Source organism: Coturnix japonica, chromosome 3 (genome assembly GCF_001577835.2).
Source record: "Coturnix japonica isolate 7356 chromosome 3, Coturnix japonica 2.1, whole genome shotgun sequence".
Classification (NCBI taxonomy): Eukaryota; Metazoa; Chordata; class Aves; order Galliformes; family Phasianidae; genus Coturnix; species Coturnix japonica.
In genome coordinates this window covers 24,656,317-24,674,869 of record NC_029518.1, presented here as the reverse complement: position 1 = coordinate 24,674,869, position 18,553 = coordinate 24,656,317, and the positions used below count along the sequence as shown (strand labels likewise).

Below are 18,553 nucleotides of genomic sequence, written 5' to 3'. Positions count from 1 at the left end.
TACTAAGGGACACAGCTTAATGGGAAATATTGGTGATAAGTGGATGGTTGGACTGGATGGTTGGACTGGATGATCTTGGAGGTCTTTTCCAACCTTGGTGATTCTACAATTCTGTGATTCTATGATGCCTTCACTAGTGCATGAACAACAGTGATCACAACAGCTGCACAACAGTACTCAGTGCTGCAGGGGGACTGAGAAGTAAGGAAGCCCAAGGTGCTATGATCTACTGGAGCAAGTCTGGGCCCAGCTGCAGGGATCCAATTAGTTCTGATCCCAGTTTCTTCTCTGACCATACGAGTTGACCCCTTATAGTCTATCCATAGTCTGGATAAATGAGAACAACATATGTTTAATATCATATAGATGCCTCGGTTGCATAACTATTTACTTAGTGTTGTTCAAATACCGTGGTAATTGCACTTGAGTAACTGAAAGAATTACAAGCATTTAAAGAAGAAAAGCATCATGTTGGTAGTGAAGCCCCATCTTGTTCAAGCAAAACACCAGCTTTCAACCAGGTATATTCTACACCGAAAGAACAAGGGCCTACATTTAGAAGTACAGAACAGTAACAATTACTAATAATTTCACAGACCATAGACCATGACTGTCTATCCAATGGCAGCATGCCAAGTCACACTCTAAGAATTTTTGTTAAAAGAGAAAAAACTCTTTTTTTTTTTTTTAATTTTAAAATTAGGGATATTAACTTCCATGCAGAAGACCACAGTCATACAGCTATGCTACGAGAACAAGGGCATAAGTCTGTTTTTGAGGTTATTTCATTCACTTTGTTGTGTGCAGAACTCAACCGACTTGCATTCTTTATGCTTGTTCTGCACTGGCATAAGACCAGAGTTGGGCCCATAGTTCCTGACCTAATGACATTACAGTGTCTTTAGTCACAGCATGAAAATCAGAGAAAAAGCAGAACCAACCATATATGGGGAGATTAGAAGGGCAGGGAATGATTTGCCAATTTAAATTAAATGTAGCAAAATTTTAAAACTGAACTCAGTTTTCATTAGCATAGCATGAATTTGTTGGTTATTGTTTAATTTCTAAATAACACTAGTATGACAGAAGAGACCACATGATCTTTATTTTGAAAGCACAGTAATGAACAGTTTTCATGCAACATGAGCGAGGGACACAGAAAGTTTTATGTTAAATTACCTCCACTAGCATGTGCCATTTTCAGCGCTTCAAGAGAAACAGCAGGGGTTATTTCTAGCTGGCAGACAGCCACTTTGGCTTTACAGATGATATCTGAAGCTCTCTTCAGGTCTTCTGAACTTAAAAGCAGATTGGCTCCTGGAACTATTACAATAACATTCTGACCTAAAGAGAAGATATTTTTTGCATTAACTTTTTGCAATAAACTATGTAAAATGGTTATTTGCTTTTCTACAATGCCTTTCAGGTAATGATTTCAGTTTTCTTTGGAAAAAAAAAAACAAAACAGAAACAATTTAATACTTGTGGCATTTTCAAATATCCAGTTACTTCAGAAGATAATCAAAACAATCAAATGATTAACAAATACAATACTGTGCAAGAAATTCAGAGTATATTTCTTCAGGAAAGTCATGAATGAACTTTCCCCACTCTTTGGTGCTTCCTATGAACCCTAGAGAAGCACTAAACTAGTCACAGTGAAGATACAGAATATACACCCTAAGGCTGACAGGTGTATTTTCCTAATGTATTCCAATAGCATTTGAAGACAAAAGTATTGTGATCAATCTTCCCATGAGCTGGAAACAGAATATTTACATAGCAATAAAAATTATGCATGTCCTCAATTTCAGAAATGCAGTCTTTCTCTGTCTATTTGTGAAACTTCAAGTTAGAGCCCCTAACCAATATGAAAACCAGCATCAGCATGTTACAAAAAACCAGAGAGATAATGTTTGTGACTGAAGAAACCCTCAAAAGAAGTGAGTAAAAAAAGAGGATGACAGACTTTTCTGAATTTGAATTTGGTTGGTTGAATACTCTAAGAAAAGCTTTACACGTACAAGCACAGCAGTATCTCAAAGCACTCAAGATTCTTTTCAGTCTTGTAGTTTGTTTTACAGTTAGGTGAGGAGGTTCATTTACGTAGGTTCCAAATAGGTTTTTGTTTTTCTCCAGACGTGCAAGTTGCTTTCTTTTATTGCAGTTTCTTTGTTTCTTTTTTAATCTCTGTTACAACACCTAGAGACCTTCAGGCATGGGTGCCTTCAAATTAAAATTTATTATTAATCACTCAGGTATTAAATTCAATAAGTCAGTTGTTCCTTGATTTACAGGCTCAGCCCGCCCCCGCTGAAGGTTCCTTTAAGGACTGCCAATCATTAAAGGATACCAATTCTGTGATGAACTGAATTACTCTGTAAATAAATATTTATGTTTTTAAGTACATTATTTTTCTTGAATAAGACTTCAAAGTTCTTTGAATAAGAAACGTGCAAAGCTTGTCTCCCTAAATGTGCTTTGAAAAGAAAGCAGGACAATGGAAAGAATAATATAATGATCTCAGAGGGAGGGGCCCAAGCTTTCCAAAGCAATTCTGCTGTCAATGGTTTGGTACAGAACAGCTGCATTTGAAAAGCAAAACCTCAGCATTTAAAGCCAACGCCCTGCTTTTCAACAGACAATGATGGGCATCTCGGATTAAAAAACAGAAAGAAAGAAATCTGCAACAAGTAAATGCTATCAAAGATATCTGCATCCTGCTAAGGAGACTTTCAAAGGCAATAAGCATCTATTTTGGCAAACATATATGCTGAACGCTTATGGTGTAAAGCTGTAAAAAGAATAAAATACAACAGAACAAAATATATGCCTGGACTCTGTGCTACGTAGAATCTGAGACTCTATCTACATGTCTTGCTGCATTATCTTGCTAAACTATTTAGCTGTACTGACATGTATATTATTATTAGTCTTTAGAGCTAATGGCCCAAGGCGATAAGGAAGGCTGTTTGCTTAAACTTATATGTGCAAATCCAAGGTAGACCATGCTGCATTGGATTACATTCAGAAGCTTTTCTTTGTAACAACAAAAGGCCAGAGACTTAAAGTCTGCTTTAAAGCAAGCAAACCATACCTGCCAGAGAAATAAAGTACCTACTGCGGTGTAACAGACTTGACTGGCTTAAACGCAAGCTGTAATGAAAAAGCCACATTCTGTTTTTAGCTATGTATACCACACTGACTGTGAATGACAGCAGTCACCAGAAATTTATACCAGCGTGCATGAAAGCAGAATCTTGACCCATGGACTAATAACTAATACCAGAATTCTGTATTACCAACACCCATCTTGTTGAAAGCAACTATTTCTTGCCAGGGAAATCAGATGGGAAATCAGCACCAGGGACAACAGAGTTAAAGACAGATGGTAAATAGGGGATGGGTTTATCTTGTCCAACATTAACAAATTTCAAGTTTTCCAAAACATTCTACATTCTAGAGAATTCTAAGAAAACACGCTTATAAGGATTAGTTTTAGAGGTTCCTTCAACAAGAAGATAAGTATTTTCAGATGTTTTTTAATCTCCCATATCTTAGATAGCTTTTTGAGGTGAACGTGAACTATCAAAATGTCTGCGTGTCTCTTTCAACTTTAGATGAAGCCTTAAAACATTCACATAACTTAGAAACAACTCAAGTGAGGTGAAAATGTTGCCCACACCAAGAATGACAAAAATATATTTGCTGTGTTACAGATAATTCTAAAATATCTGTGCTTAAACTATAAGTTTGTAGTTTTGTAGGGAGCATCTATAGAACTGCAAGTTTTGCAGATGTCAGCTAAAATATTAAAGGCCACATTCACAGCTCTTGAAAACTAGAATAGCTAAATAAAGCTGATAAACTTACAGAAGCTTACACCAGATGGGGATTGAGTCCAATCAATACTTTAAACAGCACACATATGTATATGCAAATACTGTTCTTGGTTGGCCTTCTAAACCTGCTGCTGTTCCTTCTAAGAAGGTTAGGTAACTTGAACTATACTTTTCTTCCAAGTATCCTTTTATATTTGCCACCAGATGAGAACTCTCAGTGGAAAGCAGTAAACACTACAATGCAATAATCCTCACTTTACTGTTAATACAGGATGAAGAGCCTAAAAGTCATCAGTAGTGCTTAGAACTCACCAAGACCTCAAAGAATACAGTTAAAACAACAGGAGCAGAGCTTCTGCATTTTAATTAATTGGGAAAAAAGAACATATCTGTGACCAGAAAATGATTTTACAAGGAAAATATTTGCTGCTAAATCACACAGTTCATGGATACGAGGGCATGTTTTGGGTGTGTCACAGTGCAATAATTTCTGTGCAGTGACTTGGTAGAAGCATTGAACAGTTTTGTAAATAGAACGTTCAAGTTCATGACGAATATCAACACACAGAAATTCTATAAAAATTCCGGTGACATTTCTTTACAGTCCTGAAGGTTCAAAACAAAATTTTCTCTTTGGAAAATAATTCAATCAAGTTGGCATACATATTCTAAGTTTGCTGTGTTTATTTAACCTTACTGAAACATATATTTTGAGTGTTTGAAATTTCTGTACTACCAGTGCTTCAGTATTGAAGGTACATTTACTTACAAAAATTGCATATTCATAAATGATTAACAATCTCATCAAGTCAGCATAAAGCCTATCTCAAGTGAGGGTTATCTCATAGTATTCTCTGTAGATTTAGCTTGCAATAATGAAGAGCACTTTAATCACAACCTGCTAATCTCTGTTGTCCCCTCACTGAATTTTTGCCATGAATATGAAAGTTGTCAGATCGGTTCAAGCTACTGGCCCAGTCAGGGCAGCTTAATGGCAGTGTCAAGTCAGTACCAGATGTGGACAAAGCTACAATAAACTTTAGACATAATTAAGTAAAAAAAAATATCCATAAAGGATTTCTTTTCTTCCCTATATGTGTACATAATAATACAGCACATCTCATCATTTTATGGAGCTCTTACCCACTTAGTAAAGCACCATTAGCAGAAAGAAAGCAAGCTGAAAGAAGAAGCTGGGGTTCAGTGGTACAATGCACCTCAAAGAAAACATGTTAAGAAAGGTGGCTTGAGGTACCAATTTTTTGCCATGAAACAGGAAGTATAGATTAGATATATACAGAGTCCCGAGCTGAAGAATGTGTTTGGTCTAGAACTATCTGAAGAGGAAGTCATATAAAAGAAAGAACTTGAAAGGAACAGCGGGTTCTAGAAAAAAAAGTGCTGTACAGATTTTTGAGACCAGCTCAGAGTTGACTTTTTACAGCATCTCTGGGTTGCACATTATCCAACCCATAAACTTGTTAAACATCTCCCTGCCATTTTGAATTAAAGCAGCATTTAAGCTTTCCTTCACTGAAATGACACTGTACTGTCTTGAAACATAATGCAATTTTGAGAGTAACAAATGCACTTGATAATTTTCCTTTTCTTTTTTTTTTTTTAAATTATTTTGCCAATTTAAATAATGGTTGAGCTATACCTGTGTAATTCAGCAAAAATCTTGCAAGAAATTCAATATGGTGCTGTACAGACACAGGAAATACGAGGGAATCTTTACTTCAGAACTTCCTCTGACTCTTTTCCTCCATCATAGTACGCTCTCTCTATTTGAGGATCTCTCCCACTTCCAGCTGTGATATTACACTGTTGATTGGAGTTGGTATTTTCTACAAGTATCAGTACTTATAAAGAACTGGTAAGATGCAGGTGAGCTACATGAAAATACAGCAATTAAAACATCATGATTTAAAGCGATATCTGTTTCCTGCTCGTTCCTCATTATCTTAACACAAACTGACACCCCCTGTCACCCCTGCAAACCACCAAATGCTTCCCTTATATGTATAATTTGAGCCAGCAGAAACTGCTTTACATGAGTATCTGCACTGAATGCCTTGATGTTTCAGCTATGCCAGCACAACTACTGTGGTAAAACATGCATGTATAGACAAGCCCTTTGAAAAGTGCGGTAAAACCTGTTTAGGTCAAAATCAGCCAGGTTTCTACAAGAAAATAAGTGTCTCTTGCAACAGCAAAGCACATAAGTACTGCTATTTTATTACAATTTACTCAATTCAGGCGCCAGATGGTTTTAGATAGAAGTAACAACCAGAACCATTATCAATTCTGTGCATCTGTTTGCATTACAGCACAGTTCTGACCAGGTTTGCACTTCTACTAGATTTTACATTAAATCTGAGGCCAGTGGAAACTTAATTTAGTTGGTTTTTTTTGTTGTAGTTTCTGAAAGAAACAAACTACATCATATTATGTTTTATTCTCTTCACTGTAAGAATCACAAGACTATCAAAGACTATTCACACTAACACATAAGGTAATCCACTGTTAACCGCATGGCACTGATCAGTTTCCCTTTCCTAATGCTTATACTAGTTTTAAATCCACAAGGTGCTTTTGTTTCTTATCCTTCAGAAATTCATTTCTACTTGTTCAGATCTCAGCTATGCTTAACTTAGCTGGCCATACATATGAACTATGAAATACTTAGGTTTCTTCTTATGCTTCTTATTCTGGACAACAGACCTAAAGCCAATTATGCACAAAGCAGTGAGGCTTGGGAACATGCTCTACTGGATTCTCACTGTCTCACCCATTTACAGTGATCACAGTAATGACTGTATGCAGCAAAAGAAAGAATTCTTAAGATCTGCAATAGTAATTTACCTGCTAATCTAAACCAAGAGAAGGCAGGTATCCAGTTTATTTGGTGTATTACAGGTACCTTATTCTTGAATTAGAGCTGTCATGTATTTGATTAATCTTACTTAGGCAAAATTAAACTCACATCTCCAACTAATTTGCTTAATTTTCCTGAATGTTCCTGTGTAGACTTGCCTTTAGTCACCGTTCCTTCCCAGGTTTGCTCCTGGAGAGAACAGCCATGTTTCCTTTGCCGTCTTGAGCTGTAGCCCAATGTACCATCAAGTTACATAGGAACTTGTTAAGTTGATGTGTCAGCTAAGCTGCGGTACCTGTTCAAATGAAGGCTATTAGCTGCACCAAAACTGAATTAATTCAGTCACACTTAATCTGTTATGTTTGCATAAACATTAATTGACCTGTACTCTCAAGTTTTATCTAGATGCAAGTGGTTATCCTAAAAGCTCTCAGACACAAGTTTGCTTGAAGAGAAAAAGAAGGTTTTCAGAGGATAGTTTAGCGGTCTTGAAGAGGTATATGAAAACAAGCTAACTCTTCACTCCTTTTTCCCCTGCAACATGAGAGCAAAGGCACATGCCAAGGAAGAATAATATGGAAAAAAAAACAGATTTGCCATTTAATCGTGTATTCAATGCTGCAGATGCAGCCTGGGATCAAGAATTGCAGTAATACTAAAATAATAGCATAAATATTTGTACTAATACTAAGGACAATTATATTTTCTGATTCAGAGCATAATGATTCATTCAGTGTGCTCAGGAGGCAAACTCTTCACTCACAGCAAAAAGTGCCAAGCAAATCATGGTGGAAAAGGAAAGCTTTAACCTCCTTCTGATACACCTTTGCCTGTGCACAGTGTGAAACTGGATAGATCAGCTGGCTGGTTGAATTATGGTCATCATGTTGCTAGTGTAAGAGGCTGACTCTGATGCTTTTAGGCACCTCATTCTACAAATTCACAATAATGTATGAATAAGACCACGAAAAAGATGAAAGATGTAAAAAACTAATTCGACAGTTAAAAGTGACACGTCAAAGATGGTGTTTTTTGTGTCAGTAGAGACATAATGAAGAAGACAACTCTGAATAGAAATAATGTACCTTCACTGTTGACAATTATTGAAGCAGTTCCAGTAACAGCATCTGCAGTCTGACCTACAAATGCTAAGAAAGAGAAAAGTTACAGCATGCATTAGTTCAATACATTACTTTCAACCAATAGCATGTGATTCAGTTTAATTGAATTAAATCTAAAATGAACTCATAACCTCCAGCAATTTAAAAATGCTAATTACTCTTTCATGTGCAACAATGCCAGAGAAGCAAACGAAAACAAAAAGTGTTAATTTACACCCACAAAACAGAAATGTGAGTCCAACATTCTTTAATTTGGCTACATCCCTGCTTTAAAGAAAGCATGTTATTTATACAGCGTTCTCAGGCACTCTCCACTCCTACATGGAAGTATTTATTTTATCCAATAGAACAATAGAGTCAAGGCTGGAGAAACCTAAGATATTAAAATAACACAGCATTTAATTCTCCGTTGATTTGCATTTTCAGTAGAAACATTAACATGTAGTATGAAGGCAGCATGAGGCTATGTTTCCTCTTGGCATTATTATTCAGATATCTAGAAGTTAAGCTGGCAGCACTGTCTGTTATTAAGATTGTTCAATATTTACTACTGTAAGAGCAGGTTTTCAGATGTCAGATAATTTGTCAAATATTAACCAGTGGTCCAAAAGTTTCCATGATAATGGATTGCATTAGGTAACACAGTAGTAAAAAAAAACCGTCAAAAAAGTTCAGTTTTCTTTCCCTAAAAAGTGCATGCAAGGAAAATACAACGTTGTTTTTGAGGTAAATTCTGGTGACCTTCTGTTTAAGAAGCTCGGTTGTTTTAACATTTTAGAACATGGACTTGAGGCTGGGCAAGGGCTGGCTCCTTTCTCAAGCTGTGCTCTTTCTGGAAAATTTAAATACCTGTTCAAATTTGAACAAGGCTGGAAGAAAAACAACCCGTAACATCATGATTATGCAGATCTGCTAAAGTACTGGAATTACTTGCCCTGGAGGTTCCCTTATCTAGCTCAGTTACATGGGTCAGTGCAGAACTTTCCTTGCAAATGTGGTTTCTTTTCACCACGAGCTAGGTTTGCACATTAGAATTAAAAGCAAAGACCTTGTGTCTTTTGTGCTCTTTCTGCAGAAAATACACTGTATGAGGAAGCAGTTCACTGTTCAGTTCAAATGCAGAGGAGCTGGCATTGGAAGGAGAGAGAGCAAAACAACAGTAAAGATCTAAACAGTCTGAGCAGTACTGGTAGCAGGTGGGTTGTGCAGACAGGAAGAGTGGGAAAGTTAGGAAACAGAGTGGGACTGAAAAGAAAAAAGGTAAGGTGGTATACTGAGAATCAGAAGAACATTAAAAAGAAGTCATACGAAAAGGATCTAGGGTATGAAGTGGACAGAAGTGGATTTACAGCAAGGATCCAGTAGCCAGTATCCTTATGTATATAATTACAGGGATGGGATAGATGTGGATTAAACTGGGATGAAAAGCAAGTCATGGGACTGACATATGATAGTCCTGTGTGAAAATGTCTGTGTACGCTGAATCATCCTTGCCTCCAAAACCTGGAATGCAAGCTGGGATCCAAGACTCAATCATTTAAATCAGAAAAGAAGAAATGTAAGGCTGGCTATGGAATATACATTTTGATTAACTGCTATGCATTATAATAGCTTTTTTTACATGATCAAAGACTTTATTCATGAAGTAGGCCTGCTTTAGATTGATTTATAACTAACAGACATTGGTTTTATGGTATCATTGCCTGATTACTTGTGCAAGTTGGAAGATAGGCAAAGAATAAACTTCTGTATATATTTGTGAAGTATTAAGATGCTATAGTGATAAGCATAATGAAGGAACCCACAAAATACTAATAATTCTCTCTCTAAAGTGAGATTTGAATCATGCAGTAATTGAAACTTGATGCTGCATATTAGACAGAATAAACAGAATATTGAATTGCCACTTAGTGATTTTATCTGTCCGCTCTGTCCACACTGAAAGAGACAAGAGGTTTATAAACAAAATTATGATCATGGACTTAAGCAGCACACAATAATACATTTACATAGAGAGAGAATTAGAGTTAATAAAGGTGCAAAGATAGTAGAATATTGTGAATGCTTAACTTTACCTTTTCCTGAAAGTCTTTCACTGTTGATTTTTGTACATATACGTATTACTAAACACTGGCTGCAGTCTCTTAAATGACCGCACACCATTTTAAAAGTAGAAATGAAATGAACTGAGTTGACAAATGCTTTTCTATTTTTTTCCTTCTTTCCCAACGTGAAAGGATAATCAAACTGGATTTTTCAGTTTCTCACCAGGCATTATTGCTATCAATGCCAGCCTAAACACATGCATGACAGTAAGTTATCTTCAAGTGATTTTTACTGATGTAATCATCTGAGACTTGGAGGTAATAACATTACATTTTATTTTTAGTGGTACAGCTGACATCGGAAGTCCACATAATCTAACCAATAGTCATTAATTCTACCCATTTATGTCAAAACAATTATTTGGTGTTCTGAATGGTAAGACATATCCAATAAGGCAATTAAATATTAAAAAAAAAAAAACCCACAACATTCACTATTAATTTTTAAAGCTTAGAAATAATTCAAAAGGCTTTTTTAAGGTAAAAATTTACCTGTAGAAACACCATTCTTCTTCAAATTTGCAACATAATCATTGCCAAATGAATCCTTCCCAACCTATACAAAACAAGAAAGGTTATCGCTATAGAAAGGTGAGCTTGTCTTTAGGCAGCAGAATGCTCTAATGCAATTTGAATACAACATTTTCTATTTTGCAACATATTGCCCTATTTTTGGAAAAGCATTCTGCAGATCTCTCCTTCTCTATTACACCCTTCCTCTAACTATGTCTCTGTTTTCAAGCTTCATTCTCATACAACCACTGTGTTCCCTTGAAAGTGATGCTCTCTGGAAGTGTTCTGAATCTTATACTCCTGGATCGGCAGTCGATTTTTAATTGACAACATTAGTAGCAACTTCAGTGTTCTTCTTAAGTGCAGTTCATACTTGAATTTTCCACCTCAGAGTTTTCTTGGTGGAAAAATATCAGTGATTACGATCTAGAAAGTGACTATAAACATGGCATTTCTGATTTCTATAATTTCTCAGTACTGGGTGAACTGTTTATGAATTGAAAATGTTTGTTTTATCCAGCATCACCAGACCAAGATGAGATGAGTTAGAGAGTCAAGCTATGCTTCACTGCTTTTCTAAAAGCGAGTTAAAAAGACTGTAATTTCAGTTGCACTAATCCTTTCAGATGAACAGATTTCTGCTTTCTGTTTAGTCAGAGTAATAAACATTTGTTTTGGTTACATCACACAAGCTGAAAAAAAGATGAGGTATATGGAGGGAAAAAAAAAAAAGTCTAACTTATTTAATGTCAAAATAGTGTTTTGATTATAATGCCAACGTGGTTTTTAGTTCACCAGTTTTAGCCTGCGTGTCTTAGCACTTACCGTTTGTGCTCCTACTTCTAAGAGCAAGTTGTATATCTGAGCAGTATCAATGACTGACTAATGATATCAGAAGTATTGTTTCAAGAGGAAAAAAAAGTCATATTTCAGGTAAGAAACCAAACGAAGATCCTGGTCATGGTCTAGAGATGAAGAGTCCCTGACTGATGATTCATCTTCCCATAGAGCAGAGCTAATAGCTAAAGCTGTCTCTGGGTTACTCCAAAGTACAAAGCAGCTGCCTCTAATGCCTGCTCTGAAATTTGTCTAAATGAATATAAATATGAATTAATTCTCTTAGTAAGCTCTGAGAAGGCTTGTGTACCAGCAGTGATCAAATCCTACAATTTGGAATTCTAAAATTTGTAGTATCACAGATGAGTGATCCTTCCCCTCACTTATTCTATTGTATAACCATGTTTTGAAACATACTTTCATTTCTGACATCTTCTATAACGGATTTTTAAAAAGCATGATTAGAGCAGGTCCCAGTTTTTTACCAAAAGAGGACAGCAGTGTAGGTCAAAACAGTGTAATCAGATGAAATGCTCCTCTAACAAAGGGGGGGAAAAACCACAAACAATAAAAAGAACAAAACCAACATTTTCTTTAGTCACTGTGTTATTCATTGTTTGCATATTAGAATATTTCCGTATCTCTGATTACTCCCAGTTTGCCAGACAGGGCTGCATCTTCTGACTGCTTTTGGCTGGATGACTGCAGCCATTTGCAATTTAAGCATGGGTTGTGCTTACCTTTGTAGCCTAACGGCTGTGCTATGGAAATGCATTCCACCTGATGTTGTCATCTTTTCCTTCCCTATCTGCCACAAAGCTTCTACAACAAATCTCAGGATTTGCTCAGTTATTTCAGCAATATGAAGTATTTCATAACTATTTCCCGAAAGCTCAACTGAAACCTACTTCCTCCAGCTCTGGGACCTACATAACTGAAAGGCAGGCACCCCTTATTGTTCAACTGTCACAACAACTGAGATCAGCCATGGCATTTTTGCTCACAGCAACAGATCTCAGGACTGGAGGCAAGCGCTTGGAGAAGTTCTGTTAATGTCCTTTTCCTCTGGAAAGCTTTTTCCATGTTAGTTCATCAGTATCCAACCCAGTTAATCCCAGTGTATTTGAAGGGCTTATCTTACCATTCAGGCTTTACCTCCAAGGAAGATAGAGTACTGGGAATGAGACTCATTTCAGATTAAAGGCATACTTACTGACCATGTCAAATTATGTAACATTGTTTTAAACATTTTCTGGTTTTGCTGTAATGCTGCCAGACAGACTATTGGATAAACAGAAAACTAAATGTCTTACTCTGTTGACCACAGAACACTATATGTGCTGAAGCAGCATTTCTTCTTTCTTGAGTTCTTAACAATAGCAGTTAGACATGCATTGTGGTCTCATGGTTTGCACATTAGCACGAGTGGAATTACATCAGTATTTTTCAACCTGGGTTTTCTTTGCTTACTATGTTTCCCATATACAGCTAGGAGAGCTGGCTGGCATCATAATAGGTAAAAGAATCAAACTCGTCTGTACCTGAAAATTAATTGCAACAAAAACATGTACTTCTTGACCATTTCTTCAATCTTTTCTATATAAGCATTTTTTGAGAGTGTTTACTGTCTTCATCGCTTTGAGAATGCTTCTAAAGAAAAGTATGGGATTAACAGAAAACACAAAAATAACTGGAGATAACCATCATACTCTGGTCTGTGTCCTAGATCTATCCAAGTTTTTACAATAAAGAGAGCACTCAAGTACTTTATCTTCAACTTGGATTACAGATCACCTAAAGAGATCACTACATAGCATGGCAGTCCAGCACTTTCTGAGTAAAAACAAAATGCAGCTGAGGCTTAAGCAGAATTGAGTATATGTGTTATGAGGTTACTGATATAAATGGCCAATGAAGATCATCCCTAATTGTTTGTCAGAAGTAGAACAGGACTTTTTTTCAGAACATACAATGTCTTTCAGATAAACTCTTTCCATGTTCTTAGTCTAGGCCGCTTAGCAGATTTTTTGGTAATGGCTGCAATGACGGTGACTTTAGACCCTCTCAAGACCACACTTCCTGTACTGCAGAGGGGTTCTTATAATAACACAAGCAATTCCCTTATCCTCTTAGATCCTTTAGTTCCCCAATGGCAAACTTGTATGCTTCTCTAAACCACTGCCTTTCTTGCCTTTTAGAAGCTGCATCTGTTCCACCAATATGTTGTTTTACTGTACCAAGCAAACTGAGGAAGGCAGCTTAAAGATCAATAAAGATCAATACTATGATAGATATTGATAACCCAGAATAACAGCTCTCACTTCCAGTGATTTTTAGGCAGGAAGTGGAACAATATTTGCATTTCCACTAGTCAAACTTGGTATTTGGATTCAAAATTAAAATCAACAGCATTCTACACTACATCTACCTCTCAGCCATCCTAGAGCTCCCTTTCTCAAACCCTGAAGAGATCATCAGTGCCTCTCTTTTATGCTTTGAAGCTCTCACGTATGAAGAATGTTTTGTCATTTGACCTGAGATGCCTATGTTTACTCTTGTTGAATAGAGCCTCTGTCTAAATTACAGTTTTTGTAAGAGGATGCCACACTCCAATGGAATGTCCCTCTGGTACTAATACTGATTCCATTCCCAGAACTTCAGATTGTAGCAGCAATTGATTCATGTTGGGAATTACAACCAAAGCATAAAAATGTACTGTGCATAGAGTGTGTGTGAGGAACAATGTGCCTTTAAGATTCACTGCATACTTAAGACAACTTACTAAGCAAAAAATAACTGAATTGTAATGCATTAGTAATACCCAGCTCGTCTAAGTTATACTCAGCAAGTGACTTTATACAGTTTCCCATTGATCTATGAGGATAAAATATCTTACAGCTCTGAGAACAGACTATTTTGAGAGGCTATACAATTTAAAAAGTAAATAGTAACTTTATTTATAATTTTATATACAAAATAAAAAAGACAAACATTTGTAGATATTAGAGAAATGTGAAAGAAATAAAGAAATGAAGGAAGGAAGGAAGGAAGGAAGGAAGGAAGGAAGGAAGGAAGGAAGGAAGGAAGGAAGGAGGAAGGAAGCGAAGGAAGGAAGGAAGGAAGGATAGGAAGGAGGAAGGGAGGAAGGAAAGGAAGGAGGAAGGAAGGAAGGAGCAGGAAGGAAGGAAGGAAGAAGGAAGGAAGGAAAAGAAGGCAGAACAGCAAAGAAAGGAAAGAAAGAAGAAAGAAAGAAAGAAAGAAAGAAAGAAAGAAAGAAAGAAAGAAAGAAAGAAAGAAAGAAAGAAAGAAAGAAAGAAAGAAAGAAAGAAAGAAAGAAAGAATTAGCCTTTACTGAAATGGCATAAATATGATTTGGGAAAGTAACTCAAACTTACTAAATTTTATTAGGAAAGCAAATGGTTCCAGGAACATGTATTCACTGAACATAGCATAGACCATTAAAAAATAAAAAAAAAAATTCACACTTTTAATGAAAAAAAAACCCTTTAACATTTAGCAGGAAATGTTAGCAGAGAATTCATTGCCAATTCATCTTGTGCTAGAATCTGATCACTCACGAATGCAAAGATGATCAAATACTTTAAATATTAAAAAAGTACAAGCATTCCCAGTATAAATTAAAAAAACACCAAACAACAAACCACCAAAACAAACCCAACCAACAAATCAAACAAAAAACAACACTTCAGAACAATTAGCTATAACAAGCCACAGAAGTGCTTAAAGGTATAATTCAGATCTATAGTTATCAATCTTTCGCCTAAATATAAGGTGAATTAGTAGTGAGAAAGGCTTCCTTGAGATGTCTTTGGTACTCCACAAAAAAAAGCCCAACAGCTGACGATCCAACAAATTTAGCATCCTCTCCCTGCTGTGGCAGTAACAAAGTGCATCCAGGCCATCTGAAGCTTCATCTGCAGATAGTGTGCGTTAGACAATAAGGCTACAAAGAGATAAAATTTGATCTTACCCTTAGTAACGATCACTCAAAACGACCAACATTTAATGGCAAAAATCAAAGAAAAGCACTGCAAAAATATAGTGTCTGCTAGGCAGAATGAGTCCAATGGTCTGCTTATATTCCTTCCTGAATTTGTTACTATTTTACCTGTGTTTGTTTTTTATAATCATCTACAAAGTAAACTGCAGGTTGACTGCAGTGTCTAGTACCTGAATGTCATCACTGAAGCCCTGACAGTTCTAACAATGGGGAACATAAGGATCAAGTTAACTTGAATTTTGAACATTTCTAATTTTCCTCAATTCTTCCTTTTGTGGTACATCAATTTCAATTTTGCAATCTTTATTTATGTGCAATTTCTGCCAGATCTCTAGCCAATTACTCTCTGGCTCTGGCAGTGTTTTTAGAACAGCCTCCTGGTCATATTTCGTGCTTAAATTTATAGCTGAAATAAGGAGAAAAAGAGGGGATTAGAGAGGGATTTAAAAAAAAAAAAGAAAGAAGCAACAGCAATAAAGCTCTTTTCTGTAAGACAATCAAAGGTTTACTGGAATTTGCATGGATGCTTCATTCAGCTGTAATCCAAGAGCAAGTCAGCACTTACCTTGCAGATCAGAGAGGTCCTGGCCCCAAGTCGAGCAGACTGGACACATTGATTGGCTCCTTTCCCACCAAAACCAATGAAAAACTTCTGTCCGAGGATAGTTTCTCCAGCTCTTGGCAATCTTGTGGTAAAGCTATTCCAATTTAAAGCAATATTTACATACATTAATGACTGAAAATAGCAACCATCTTCAAAATAAGAGTTACATTCTTACAGTTTTAAATGGTCCAATAGCCACCCAATATGAACATAAAAGACCGGAAAGTCCTTTTAGGGTCTCTAGTCCACAAACCACCAGTTTATGTTTATTCCTTATATACCACTCAGTCAAGCTGCTCATTTATTACTTAGGAGAGGGACTGCATTTCTGTTGTTTCTGTTTCGTGTTTTGACCAGAAAAAGAAGCGGTTGATCCCTGACTGGGATTTCCCAGTCCTAATTTAATACAGATACATAATAAATCTATAAGTCTTACTGTTCATGTTGCTTTACTGCAACATTCATCTCACCTTTACACATTGTTCATTTAATTTCATTATATCTAATTATACACTCTTGAGCCACCCTAAGTAATTTTTCACTTTGTTGATGTTCACACCCCTGAAAATTGTAGATCATTATCAAAGCTTTCCTCCCTTCTGCTGTCACTCAGCAGTGACTACTCTCTCTTTTAAATCAAACCTTACAACTTCTTAATGTTTTGTTGTTTGAACTGACTTCAATTACACTGAAATCCTTCTGAGGATGGGTGCTTGGATAGAGGAGCACTATTACAAGTGGAGACCCATTGGGGATGGCTGCCTGAAAAGGACATGAGGAAAGTACGCATATTACTCTCGACTTTATACTGCACATTTTAGGGCACGTTAGTGTTGACAAAATCGTATTGGAGTTAATGCCAGAATGCAGCCATACCAACTGAAAGTTTTCAAGAAAAAGCAAGCACTTTCTCCTTACTAATCTTCAATTTCAACATCCATATGTCCGAATGTTTAGGACCACAAGGAAAATGAAATCTAAACTAGTGAAACTATGTAAGTCTTGAACTCCCACAAGATCTGTGCTCTGAGGCAGCTGCTATGGGTCTGTCCCTTAGCAGTAGTTGCTGAAGATATGCAGGTTGGGATGCAAACACCGGTTAGGGATGTTTGCTAACAGAGCACTCCAAGTTTCAGTGTAGGAGTATGGTACCCAGTCAGCAGGCTTTCTTGCATGGAAGGTTGGAGAGAAACCCCAGGAAGACTCACAAGTACAGCTACCGGCACTTATTTTGTTTCTAGGCAAGTAGAGCCAGGTAACATTCTGTTTGGAAATGTTTAAGCCATTTTCACTAAAAATGTAATGGTGATTTACAAGTATATGTATAAGTACCTTGTATACATGGAAGGGGTTGTTAAATTAAAGCAGTTTCCCACAGCAGCCACTGGCAGGTTGTTTACAACAAAGAGTAACTAATGTTTCAGGGAACAACGTGTAATGATAGTAGTAATGAACAAGGTGTATTAATAGCAACATCTATAATTTATTGCTATTTTCTCAATTTTATGTGTCAGTGGAAGCCAAAATAGTGACTATTGCGGACTGGAGAATGAAGGTCACAAAACTCAGACAAGGAAGCTCCTGTTTGGTCACTGCCAGGCTTCTGCCTGCATACTGCCAGAATTATGTGTCACTCAGCAAAGAATAGTTGTTACACTCAGCCTTGGTAAGCAATAGTAATAGTAGCTCTTGTACAGCTCATTTCTTTGACAGATCTCACTACACTTTAAAAAGCAGAACAACATTGTTATTCCTGTTTCGTGGGTGTGAAACTTAGGCAAGTCATTTTGCCTTTTTGTTCCTTGGGTCAGCAAGAAACCACCGGCAAAAACAAAAGCAGAGATCAGCTCAATCCTCCAGCACACACAGTCTTCTCATTTCAGTTCTACACTGAGAAAATGGTATCAAGTCTCAGTTCATCTTCCTTCCTTAGGGTGTTTTAGGAGATTACAGCTAATTCTAAATAGAACTTGTTTCTTAAAAACCTCATACATTTTTAGAGGAAGATGAACAACTGTGACATCCCAGCAGGCATCTGCTAATGGTGCAGCTTTGAGATCATGCGCATTTGTGAGAAGCACGTTCAACCATCCATACTCATACATATATGTTTTAACAGTGGCTAGACCGTGACTTGATTCTTCTCTCAGTTATGTTGGCATCAGCATGCAACTCCAATGAAGGCAACATAATTACACCGGTGAAAAAACAGGCTTGGTGAGGTGAGGATCTGTGCCTCTGTGTTTCAAGTAGGACAGCAAAACAACTGCCTGTGGGAATCAAACAGCTTGTTGAAGACGGGAAGATGACCTTTTTTATTGCTTTGATGAAAACGTACATGGCAAAGGGCAAAGGATCAAGTTGGAACAGTGATTTGTAATTAGCCAATTTTAAAAATAGGCTAACAGACCAGGTAAGAACACGCAGCGAGTTCCTGTAGCTCACTGTAAACAAAAAAAGCTGACCTCCTTGCACTTCAGGCACGATCACCAAGCCTTTCAGAACAATTCTATACTCCAAAAGCCTATTTTTATCTTCCATATTAAACAAATCCAAAGTACTGATCTATATACATAGCCTGAAAGTTTCACTTTCACTGACATAGGTATTCGAGATTTTTTTTTCCCCCCAA

The 18,553-nt window shown here is 36.8% G+C and overlaps 1 protein-coding gene across 1 annotated transcript in view; it reads right to left on the bottom strand.

Annotated features, from left to right (window-relative positions):
• Positions 1-18,553, bottom strand: part of RBKS (ribokinase) — a 66,174-nt gene that overhangs the window by 31,997 nt on the left and 15,624 nt on the right. The window contains exons 2-5 of the mRNA XM_015857414.1: positions 15,883-16,015; positions 10,439-10,502; positions 7,806-7,868; positions 1,180-1,344 (exon numbers count right to left, since the gene is read on the bottom strand). Of these exons, the coding sequence (XP_015712900.1) occupies positions 1,180-1,344; positions 7,806-7,868; positions 10,439-10,502; positions 15,883-16,015 (425 nt within the window). The remainder of the gene's footprint in view (positions 1-1,179; positions 1,345-7,805; positions 7,869-10,438; positions 10,503-15,882; positions 16,016-18,553) is intronic.